General features: G+C 35.3%; 1 protein-coding gene across 1 annotated transcript in view; it reads right to left on the reverse strand.

The window, feature by feature from the left end:
- LOC113628960 (A disintegrin and metallopeptidase domain 3-like) overlaps nt 1-12,994 on the reverse strand; it is a 101,897-nt gene that overhangs the window by 52,454 nt on the left and 36,449 nt on the right. The window contains exons 7-10 of the mRNA XM_027123018.1: nt 12,479-12,541; nt 4,279-4,350; nt 3,877-4,043; nt 2,703-2,784 (exon numbers count right to left, since the gene is read on the reverse strand). Of these exons, the coding sequence (XP_026978819.1) occupies nt 2,703-2,784; nt 3,877-4,043; nt 4,279-4,350; nt 12,479-12,541 (384 nt within the window). The remainder of the gene's footprint in view (nt 1-2,702; nt 2,785-3,876; nt 4,044-4,278; nt 4,351-12,478; nt 12,542-12,994) is intronic.

Here is a 12,994-nt window from a genome sequence, read left to right on the forward strand (position 1 = left end):
GATGTGGAGAAAAGGGAATTCTTGTGCACTCCTTGTGGGAATGTCAGTTCACGCTGCCACTATGGAAAACAGTACAGAGATTCCTCAAAAAATTAAAAATAAAATTACCATATGATTCAACAATTCCACTCCTTGGTATTCACCATAAGAAAACAAAAGCACTAAAGGAAAAAATATATGCACCCCTATGTTCATTGCAGCATTATTTATGATAGTCAAGGTATGGAAGCAACCTAAGTGTCCATCAATAAAAGAATGGATAAAGAATAAATATATGTATACACACACACACACACACACACACACACACACACTGGAATACTACACAGCCATAATAAAGGACATCTTGCCATTTGAGACAACATGGATGGACCTAGAGCATATAATAGTAAGTATAACATGTCAGACAGAGAAACACAAATACTGTACAATTTAACTTATATGTGGAATCTAAAAACAAATGAAAAAGCATAACAAAGCAGAAACAGGGACTTCCCTGGTGGCACAGTGGATAAGACCCTGGGCTCCCAATGCAAGGGGCCCGGTTCAATCTCTGGTCAGTGAACTAGATATCACATGCATGCTGCAACTAAGAGTTCGAATGCCACAACTAAGGAGCCTGTGTGCCGCAACTAAGGAGCTGGCAAGCTGCAACTAAGGACCCCGGGGGCTACAACTAAGGAGCCTGCCTGCCGCAACTAAGACCCAGTGCAACCTAATAAGTAAATATTTTTTAAGAAAAGAATTATTATTAAAAAAATTGCTGAAACAGAGTTACAGATACAGAGGACAAACAGGTGGCAGCCAGAGTGGAGGGGTTTGGGTAAGGAAAGAAAAGGGTGAAATAGATTAAGAGATACAACTTCCAACTGCAAAATAAATGAGTCACGGGCACAAAATGTAGTTTGGGGAATACAGTCAATAACTATGTAATATCTTCGTATGCTGTCATGTCATTTCTAGAGTTATTGTGGTGATCATTTTGAAGTGTATAGAAATATCGAATTACTACGTTGTGTTAAAGAAACTAACATAGTGTTGTAGGTCAATTATAATTCAAAACAAACAAACTCATACAAAAGAGACTAGATTTGTGGGTACTGGGAGCGGGGGTTGAGAGGAGGGGGAACTGGATGAAGGCAATGCAAAGTTACAAAAAAAAAAAGGAACTCCTATAGCTCAACAACAAGAAAATCAAATAATCCAATTTAAAAATGGGCTAAGGTCTTGAATAAATATTTCTCCAGAGATGACATACAAAACACCAAAAAGCATATGAATAGATGCTCAGTATCACTAGTGATCATAAAAATACAGTCAAGGGGCTTCCCTGGTGGCGCAGTGATTGGGAGTCTGCCTGCCGATGCAGGGGACACGGGTTTGTGCCCTGGTGCAGGAGGATCCCACGTGCCGCAGAGCGGCTGGGCCCGTGAGCCATGGCCGCTGAGCCTGCGCGTCCAGAGCCTGTGCTCTGCAATGGGAGAGGCCCGCATACCACCAAAACAAACAAACAAAAAAATACAGTCAAAACCACAATGTGATATCACCTCATACCTATTACGATAGCTAACAACAACAACAAAACAACTGTTAGTGAGGATGTAATGAATAAAATAGATTCTGTGAAATGCTGGTGGGATTATAAAATGGTGCAACCACTATGGACATCAGTATAATGATTCCTCATAATGTTAAAACAGAAATACCATATGATCCAGCAAACCCACTTCTGGGTAAATGTACAAAGTAACTGAACTCTATCTCAGAGGGATATCTGCACTCCCATCTCCCATATAAAGTGCAGCATTATTCATAATAGCCAAGATACGGAACCAGACTAAGTGGTCACTGACATATGAATGCATAAAGAGAATGTTTCTGTATATGGATAAATGTATACTATGATAGGATTTATATATATAATTCATATAAATATATATGTATATAAATATGAAATATTATTCAGCAATACATAGAATGAAATCCCACCATTTCAAAAATATGGATGAACCTGGATGTATTATTTTAAGAGAAATAAGCCAGACACAGAGAGACAAATATTGTATGATCCACCTTATATGTGGGATCTAAAAATATCATACTCACAGAAGCAGGCAGTAGAATGGTGGTTGCCAGAGGGTAGAGGTGTGGAATATGGGGCCTCGTTGGTCAAAGGGTACAGACTTTCATTTAAGCAAGGTGAAAGTTCTAAACATCTGTTTCACAACAATGTAAATAGACAACACTACTGCACAGTGCACTTATAATTGTTAAGATGGTCAATTTTATGGGATATGTATTTTACCACAATAAAAAGCCATTTAAAAATGATAACATTTGAGGATTAAAGTAAAAAATAAAGCACTATAGGGCTTCCCTGGTGGCGCAGTGGTTGAGAGTCCGCCTGCCGATGCAGGGGACACGGGTTCGTGCCCCGGTCCGGGAAGATCCCACATGCTGCAGAGCGGCTGGGCCCGTGAGTCATGGCCGCTGAGCCTGCGCGTCCGGAGCCTGTGCTCCGCAATGGGAGAGGTCACAACAGTGAGAGACCTGTGTACTGCAAAAAAATTAAAAATAAAGCACTATAAAAATATTAATTTAATAAAATGGTAGATAAACTATATGTATTTCTGTTCCTTGAAGTGGATACTAAATTTCAAACTGTGATATAGTTACTGGAGAGATGGGAATAAAATGCATACCAGAGCAATTCCTGCAGCAAACTTTGGATCGCATGCCATTCCATGATATGTTGCTCCCACATAATTAGGATGGTCCTTATAACTAAATAATAAAATTTTTCTTGTGGATAAACGCACTTTAAATTTTTAAAAACTTAATGATCTTTTAAGAATTGGATTCCTCAATAATGCTGCTGCTTTCTTTTAGACATGAATATTATGTATCATGTCTAATGCTTTCAATCATTTTGTATTTAGGTAATCTCCCACAGTGCCTACAAAATTAAGTTCTAAAGGCAACTTTAGCATCGTATGATACACAGCTTAAAATCCAGCAGTGCCTAATCCTTCCAGAAATTAATCACCACTGTTGTCAACACTGGATGGATATAATGCAAAGACATAAAAGTCAGGGTAGATTACTGCCATGATTTGCAGGTTGTAAAACCTTAGACTGCGTGAAAAGTGTTGGATTGGACAGAATGAGAAAGACAATATGCAGCACAGTCACTAGGAAAAAGAGAGATGGGATGTATTCTGTCCTCACACATTTCAGTCCTTAGTTAATGCTGCTCCTCCACCCCCAAGCCTGACCTTAAATTCCACAGAGACACCCAGAGATTCATAAATATATTCCACATTGCTTAAGATCTTCAGAATCGTGTTTCTGTTTTTTCCATCGAAAATAATCAAACTAGTAAAATAAAAATCTATATAAAGACTCGTGACAGTTACAGTGCAAGCAGTTAAACAGCTACACTTTAGGTCAGGATAGAAATACCATTAGGTCACCACATTACCATACTTATGTTTTCCAGTGTAACCAGCTTTACATGCAATTATTGCATTCTGTTAACTAATGTATGCTTTATTTAATGTTAAAATGCTGGTTTCAATTATCTACCTCTGAGAAAATCTTTAAAATCATAGAGGCCCTATGTTTTCCCGAGGCTTTACGTATTATCAGTTCTTTAAATTTCCATAGGTAAGCAGCCCACTCTGAGGATAATGGCCTACAATGCTTTCGTGTCTTACATTTTATTAGATTTTTATAGCTTGCATTTTGCCAACAGTACCCACATAATCTATTTTTGAGATGTCTTGTCATCATAAATAATAAATTTTGTATATAATTTTCATGGTTAACTTACAAGTAATTTGATAAACTTTATACCAATGAAAATAAATCACTTACATTAATAAGTATGGCATATCATGGGACCTTTGAAGTAAAAATTTTTCTCTCCATGACACAAATCTTTGTAGAACTTCATTAGCATCCCCATTAGTTGAAATCTTATTTTGATCTGACCAGAGCTCCAGAGAAGTTAATGTAACCAACACTTTAAGCTGAGAATACATCTGAAAACAGAAGATACATGATATATGGTTTTAGGTAATCATAAATGTAACACTATATCTCTCTATGTAATGTTAATATATTCGATTTACTAATTTTTAGAGATGAAATCCATCGGTGGAAGAAACTAGTTGGTAGGACTATATAGTTTATAAAAGTGCATATGCTATTTATTCAAACAATGCTACTGTATTAATATGAATGTTTCTTATTTAAATATGAAACATAAATACTCACAGTGTTGATGAGACTAAAGATACGGACAACTTTCTCAGATGCAAGGGCCACTTCAGAGCCCATATAATCATACTGAAAGGCAAATTTTGTTTTTTAATCACTAATAAAAATGACTAAACTACCACGTTTCAATGGGTATAAAAATGTTAAAATAATGCAGTGCTCAAGTGAAAGGACAAAAGCAGAATTAAGACTTATCACATGCTTAGTAAGTTCTAGATTTAAGCCTAGGGACATTACATATTAAAATGTGATGGTGATGAGTATCTTCTTCTTTATGCATGTAGTCATTTAGGATCAAAAGTTAAGGTTCCAAGACTGCATAACTAATAAGGGTAAGAACCAGGACTCAAATCTCTAACTAAACTCCTAAGTCTTTTTTGCCTGCTCAACTGTGTTGCCATCTTTTGTCTTCATTCCCATAAGACAACATGACTGTATATCCTGGAGAAAAACATGTACTTTCTAAACACAGAGCTCTGAGCACTACATAGTGAACAATTTCAAGAACATGTCTTCATTCAAGGGAAAAAAATCAAAACATTTTTCACTGAAACATTTCTAATTTTGTGTGTACACGTATTTCTAAGCTTACTTATAATTAATGGTAGAGCAACTATATATATACATATATATATATACACACACACACATATATAATTTAACAAATTTAGATATAGAAAATTACAATCATAGTGAGGGATTTTTACATAGTTCTCATAATCGTTAATAGCTCAAGCTGACAAATTTACAACAAGCAGCAAATTTACAGCAAAAATATTAAAGGTTTTAAAAACTCAAGCAAGCTTTGATATAATATGCATATATGCAAGCTTATATAAAAAATGAGAGGGATATTTTTAAAGTATACCTGAAAGTTTTATATAAATTGACTCATATTAGGCCATAAAACATCAGAATATAAAACACAGTATCACTTAGCTCACATCATCCAACCACAATGCAATCAAGTGAACTTGATTGTAAACTTGATAAAAAGTATTTCAATGATGTTATTTTTACTTAGATGGATAACTTGATTGTGGATATACTTGATCTTATTCTATGTAAATGCACACTGAAAAAAAGCTACAAATGCAATTTACAACTTACTTTCACATGGAGACAGCACAAGTAACAAAGGGAAATAGTATTAATAAATCTGAGTAGAGAGAATATAGCTGTTCTTTGTATTATTCCTATTCCTGTTTCCAAATACAATATTTAAAAACAGAGATAAAATAAAAAACAGAGATACCTTCAGATGAACAAAAACTGAATTCAAATGAATTACTACAGGTTAAACAGAAATATCAGAAAAACTGTGAGAAGGAGAAGAAACGTAGAGTTTGGAAATAGTAAATATGAAATATGTTTTTCCTTTCCTTAATTTCTTTAAACAACAATTGGATATTTAATGTAAAATAATTTATTTTGTGGTTGATTACACAAGAAGAAATAAGACAGACTACAATAATATCACAAGGGGTTACACAGGATTTTACTGATGAAACATGTTTACATTTAAAAAAATATATTATTGAAGTGTAGTTGATGTACAATATTATATAAGGTACAGATGTACATCACAGTGACTCACGATTTTTAAAGGTTATACTTCACTTATAGTTGTTATAAAATATTGGCTATATTCCGTGTTGTGCAATATATCCTTGTAGCTTAGTTGCTTTATACATAATGGTGGATACCTCTGAATCCCTAGCTCTATTGTGCCGCTCCCTATTCCCTTTTCCCAATGGTAACCACTACTTTATTCTCTATATCTCTGAGTCTGTTACATTTTTTTTATATTCCTAGTTTCCTTTATTTTTTAGATACCACATATAAATGGTATCATACATATTTGTCTTTCTCCCGGTGACTTATTTCACTTAGCATAACAGAGCCTCCAAGTTTATCCATCCGGTTGCAAATGGCAAAATTTCATTACTTTTTATGGCTGAGTAGTATTCCATTGTGTGTGTGTGTGTGTGCGTGTGTGTGTGTGTGTGTATCACATCTTTATCCATTCATATGTTGATGGGTATTTAGGTAGCTTCCATACCTTGGTTATTGTAAATAATGCTGCTATGAACACTGGGGTGCATGTATGTTTCCAATTAGTATTTTCATTTTTTTCAAATATATACCCAGGAGTATAATTGCTGCATCATATGTTAGTTCTATTTTTAATTTTTTGAGGAACTGCCATACTGTTTTCTACAGTGGTTACATCAATTTACATTCCCTCTAACAGGTGTACAAGGGTTCCTTTTTAACCACATTTGTTATTTGTGGCCTTTTTGATGATAGCCATTCTGATAGGTGTGAGGTGACATCTCATTGTGGTTTTGATTTGCATTTCTCTGATAATCAGTGATGTTGAGTATCTTTTCATGTGCCTGTTGGCCATCTGCAGGTCTTCTTGGGAAAAAATGTCTATCCAGTTCTTTTACCCATTTTTTTTTAATCGGGTTGTTTTTTGATATTGAGTTGTATGAGCTATTTATATATTTTGGATGTTAACCCTTTATCAGTCATATAATTTGCAACTATTTTCTCCCATTCAGTAGGTTCACTTTACATTTGTTTATGGTTTCCTTTGGTGGGCAAAAGCTTTTAACTTTAATTAGGGACGATTTGTTTATTTTTTTCTTTTGTTTTCTTTGCCCAAGGAGACAGATGAAAAAAACCAAAACAAAACAAAACAAAAAAACATTGCTATGATTTACGACAAAGAGTTTTCTGCCTATATTTTCTTCTAGGAGTATTATGCTCTCCTGCCTTACATGAAGTCTTTAATCCATTGTGAGTTTATTTTTCTATACTGTGTGAGAAAATGTTCTAATTTCAGTCTTTTACATGTAGCTGTCCTGTTTTCCCAGCACCACTTATTGAAAAGACTGTTTTTTTCTCCATTGTATATTCTTGCCTCTTTTGTTGTAGATTAATTGACCATAAGTGCATGAGTTTATTTCTGGGCTCTTTATTCTCTTCCAGTGATCTATGTGTCTGTTTTTGTTCCTGTATCATACTATTTTGATTACTGCAGATTTGCGGTATAGTCTACAGTCAGGAAGTGTGATGCCTCTCTCTGTTCTTCTTCCTCAGCACTGCTTTGGCTATTCGCAGTCTTTTTTGTTTCCATACAAACTTTAGAATTATTTTTTCTAGTTTTGTGAAAAATGCCATTGGTATTTTGATAGGGATTACATTGAATCTGTAGATTGCCTTGGATAGTATGGTCATTTTAACAATAGTAATTCCTCCAATCTATGGAAACAGTGTATGTTTCCATCTGTTTGTGTACAGGTCTTTCACCTCCTCAGTTAGATTTATTCCTAGGGAGTATTCTTTTACATGTAGTGGTAAAATGAGATAGTTTTCTTAATTTTTCCTTCTGATAGTTCACTGTTAGTCTATAGAAATGCAACTGATTTCTGTATATTAATTTTGCATCCAGAAACCTTATGAAATACATTGATGAGCTCTCCTAGTTTTTGGCGGTGTCTTTAGGATTTTCTATGCATAGTATCATGTCATCTGCAAACAGTGACTATTTTACTTCTTCCTATCCAAGTTGGATTGATTTGATTTCTTTTTCTTGCCTGATTGCTGCGGCAAGGACTTCTAATACTATGTGGAATAAAAGTTGTGAGCAAGGACATGTTTGTCTTGTTCCTGATCTTAGAGGAAGTGCTTTCAGCTTTTCACCATGAAGTATGATGTTAGCTGTGGGTTTGTGCTAATATGAGCTCTATTATGTTGAGGTATGTTCCCTCTATGCCCCCTTTCTGGAGAGTTTTTCTCATAAATGGAGGTTGTATTTTGTCAAAAGCTTTTTCTGCATCTATTGAGATGAACATCTGTTTTTTTATGTGGCTGTTGGCTATCTGTAGGTGTAACACACTGATTTTTCGGTGGATATTGAAAAATCCTTGCATCCCTGGGATAAATTCCACTTAATCATGGTGTATGACCCTTTTAATGCCTTGTTGGAATTGGTTTGCTTATATTTTGTTGAGGACTTTTGCATCTATGTCCATCAGTGGTATTGGCCTGTAATTTTCCTTTTTTGTGATATCTTTGTCTGGTTTTCATACCAGGGTGATGCTGTTCTCGCAGAATAAGTTCAGAAGGGTTCCTTCCTCTCCAATTTTGTGGAATCATTTGAGCAGGATAGATGCTAACTCTTCTCTTAACTGTTTGGCAGAATTCACCTGTGAAGCCATCTGGTCCTGGACTTTTGTTTGCTGGGAGTTTAAAAATTACTGATTCAAATTCATTACTGGCAATTGTTCTGTTCTTATTTTCTATTTCTTCCTGGTTCAGTCTTAGGAGATTGAACATTTTTAAGAATTTGTCCATGTCTTCTAGGTTGTACATTTTATTGGCATACAGTTGTTCACTGTAGTCTCTTATGATCTTTTGTATTTCTGTGGTGTCAGTTGTAACTTCTCTTTCATTTCTGATTGTACTGATATGGGCCCTCTCTCCCTTTCCTTGATGAGTCTGCCTAAAGTTTTATCAATTTTGTTTATCTTTTCAAAGATTCAGCTCTTAGTTTCATTGGTCTTTTCTATTGTTCTTTTATACCTATTTCATTTATTTCTCTTCTGTTCTCCTTATGCTTTCTTTCCTTCTACTAATTTTGAGTTTTATTTGTTCTTCTTTTACTAATTCCCTTGGCTGTAAGGTTAGGTTGTTTGAGATTTTTCATGTTTTCTGAGACAAGCTAGTGTCTCTATAAACCTCTCTCTCAGAATTGCTTTTGCTGTGTCTCAGATTTTTGGATCACTGTGTTTTGCTTTTCATTTGTCTCCAGGAAGTTTTTATTTCCTCTTTGGTTCTACAGTGACCCATTGGTTGTTTAGTAGCATATTGTGTAGCCTTCATGTGTCTGAGGGTCTTTTGCAGTAGTTTTCTTGTAGTTCATTTCTAGTCTCATAGCATTGTGGTCAGAAAAGATGCCTGATATGAATTCAATTTTCTCAGATTTACCGAGGCTTGTTTTATAGTCTAGCATGTGATCTATCCTGTACAATGTGCCATGTGCAGTTGAAAAGAATGTGCGTCCTGCAGCTTTTGGATGGAATGACCAATATATCCATTTGGTCAAATGTGTCACTTAAGGCCTTTTATTCCTTACAGATTTTCTGTCTGGATGATCTGTTCACTGATGCAAGTGGGGCACTAAATTCCTACTGTTATTGTGTTACTGTCAATTTCTCCCTTTATGTCCATTGATATTTGCTTTACAGATTGAGGTGTTCCTATGCTGGGTGCATGTATATGTACAATCGATATATCTTCTTTTTGGATTGATGCCTTGATCATTATGTAGTGTCCTTCTTTGTCTCTTGTAACAGTCTCTTTTTAAAAACTATTTTGTCAGATATAAGTATGTCTAACCTGTCTTTCTTTTGATTTCCTTTTGCATGGAATACCTTTTTCCATCCCCTCCCTTTCAGTCTGTGTGTCTTTAGATCTGGAGTGACAGTCTTGCAGGCCATACGGGTCTTGTTTTTGTATCCATTCAACCACTCTATTTCTTTTTTTATTGGAGCGTTTAGTCCATTTACATTTAAAGTAATTATTGATATGTGTGTTCTGATTTCCATTTTGCTAATTGTTTTGGACTTGTTTTTAGTAAGTCTTTTTTGTTCCTTTCTTCTTCTTTTGTTCCCTTTTCATATGATTTGAAGACTATCTTTAGTGTTATGTTTGGATTCCTTTTACTTTTGTGTATGTGTATCTAGTATAGGTTTTTGGTTTGCAGTTACTGTGAGGTTTTTATAAAGATATAGATATATAGATATGAATGACTGTTTTAAGTTGCTGATCTCTTAATTTCAAAACATTTTAACAACCATGCATGAATACTCTCCTCCCCTCACAATCACTGTTTTTAATATCTTATTTTACATCTAATTGCTTTATGTATCTCCTTATTCCTTATTCTGGATATAGGTGATTTTGTTAAAAGACATAAGTCTTTTAACTTTCCTTCCAGCTTTGCATGTGAGATGATATCCTACTTTTACTGTATGTTTGCTTTTACTAATGAGCTTTTTTCTTTCATAATTTTTATGTTTCCAGTTTCTGGACCTGGCTTTTTTCTTAAGCAAAATTGTTTTGACATTTCTTGTAACACTGGTTTTGTGTTGCTGAACTCTTTTAGGTTTTGCTTGTCTGTATAGATTTGGATCCCTGTATCAAATTTGAATGAGAGCCTTGCTGCATACTGTATTCTTGGTTGTAGGTTTTTCACTTTCAACACATTAAATATATTGTGCCACTCCCTTCTGGACTGCAGAGTTACTGCTGTAAAGTCAGCCGATAGCCTTATGGGAATTCCTTTTTATGATATTTGTTGTTTTCCTTTTCCTGCTTCCAATATTCTCTTTTCATCTTTAATTTTTGTCATTTTTATTACTATATGTTTTGGTATGTTCATCTTTGGGTTAATCCTATATGGACTTTCTGGGCTTCCTGGATCTGGATATCTGTTTCATTTCCCATGTGAGGGAAGTTTTCAGCTATTATGTCTTCAAATATGTTTTCAGTTCCTTTCTCTCTCTCTCTTCTCCTTCTGGGACCCCTAAAATGCAAGTATTAGTGTGCTTGACGTTGTCCCAGAGGTCTCTTAAACAGTCCTCATTTCCTTTCATTCTTTTTCCTGTTCCACATCTGTAATTTCCATCATTCTGTCTTCCAGCTCATTGATCCATTCTTCTGTATCATTTAGTCTACTATTGATTACTTCTAGTGTATTTTTCATTTCTGCTATTGTATTCTTCATCTATGTTTGGTCATTCTTTATATTTTCTAACTCTTTGCTTAAAATTTCTAACATTGCTCTTGCTCTGTGCATCCATTCTTCTGCCAAGTTCTTTGATAGTCATTACGAGCACTACCATGAGCTCTTTCTCAAGTAGGTTGCCTATCTCCACTTCACTTAGATCTTCTTGTGGGCTTTGATCTTGTTCCTTCATCTGGAACGTGTTCCTCTGTAGCCTCATTTTGCCTAAGTTAGTATTTGTATGTTTATGTACCTGATAAGTTGGTTGTGTTTCCTAATGCGAGAGTGGCCTTTTGCAGGAGACCTCCTGTGTGTTCCAGCAGCGTTCTCCACTCTCTTCACCTGTGGTATAGACTCAGGTGGTTCCCCAATGTGGGCTGTGTGGGTCTTCCTGTTGTGGCAGGCTGACTATGTGGGAAGTCTGGTGGGTTTGCTTGGCCCCTGGTTCAGGTGGTTGCCAGTGCTGCCTCAGGCACAGGCTGCCAGCTGCTGGTTGTCAGGACCAGGTCATAAGGCAGCTGACTGTGAAACTCCAGGGGGCTCTGGGGATAGTGCTGGCTCGCTGCTGTATGGAGTCAAGGTCCAGAAGACTCCAGGGCTGTAGCCCTCCCACTGGTGGGTGAAGCCAAGTCCTGGGGTTCCTGCCAGTCTACTGGTAGGCAGAGCTGGGTCCTGGAGTCTGGTTGCAGGGCCCAGGGGTCCCAGAGCTAGTGTCATATCATTATTTCCTGTTAATACTTTTATAAAAACTATTTAAAGATCTGAATATTTCCTTTTATGCCAAAAATCTAGAACATCATGAAACTCATTGAGAGACTTATACAAAATTACTAGTGATAACGGACAAAGCAAGTTTTTTCGTTAACTTGCTGCCTGCCCATAAGTTTTTGCTAAAACTAATTGTATAAACAAAAAGTTCCATAATCAAATATGTTCCTATGAATTATTCTATTTTTTAAAAATGGAATTTCCAACAGAGAACCCAAGCAATTACACAGCATAAAATAATCTTATAAAAGACAATATTTAATAAAAGGATCTTCAATTGAGTAATAAATGAAATAGCTTATTTTAAAATGGAAATTGATTTAAGGAAGAGTTTCACCACAATTTTGGGTGGATCCAGAAGTATATGCAACTAGTTATAATCCAATAGATTACAGTGCAATACAATCCTCCCTTACATATGAAGTTTTACATTCTTTCTATTAAATATTGGTATTGATTCCCCCATGCCAATGGAAAGGCAATTGACAACATTTTTTATGTACTGCTATACTGAGATACAGATTTTGAACAGAGTGACGTATATCTGCATTGCAAATAAAGATTCTTTTACATATCCCCTTTCAATTTAAATACAAAAAAGATACAATGAAATATATCAATAATGCATACCAAGGCTTTATCCATAATGACTTGTATTTTCAGAACTCTTTTCAACAGCACACCAGAATTTTTCTGCAAAACAGAGAACATGAATTAAATAAAACATTTAAAAATTTTTACATTGTTTGTAATTATCATGTACATTATATAATTATATACATACAGACACACACACACACACATACAGAGTTATAGATAGATACACAGACAGAAAGATAGAGAGATATAGGTAGATAGATAGTTAGGTGGTAGATACATATACAAATACATAAAGCTATAGATATTAGAGAAATAAGAGGATTGATGCCCACTGAGTAAATAAGCTGGTGAGATTCTGTATGAAAATTTTAGGAACAAATCAGAAGCTTTCACCTTATATTCTTGAGAATTAGAATCCTCAAAAAAGTTACTGAAATGAGGGAGAATCCTTGTTCCTTCCTCTGAAAACCTTCCTCTTGGTCCCTCACCCCAACCTTCAAGCTAAACAAATTCCCATCAACTTTCCCCCTAACGTTACCTCTATTT

Source organism: Aethalodelphis obliquidens, unplaced genomic scaffold (genome assembly GCF_003676395.1).
Source record: "Aethalodelphis obliquidens isolate GAN/ISIS:26980383/991018 unplaced genomic scaffold, ASM367639v1 scaffold25, whole genome shotgun sequence".
In the NCBI taxonomy this organism is placed as follows: domain Eukaryota; kingdom Metazoa; phylum Chordata; class Mammalia; order Artiodactyla; family Delphinidae; genus Aethalodelphis; species Aethalodelphis obliquidens.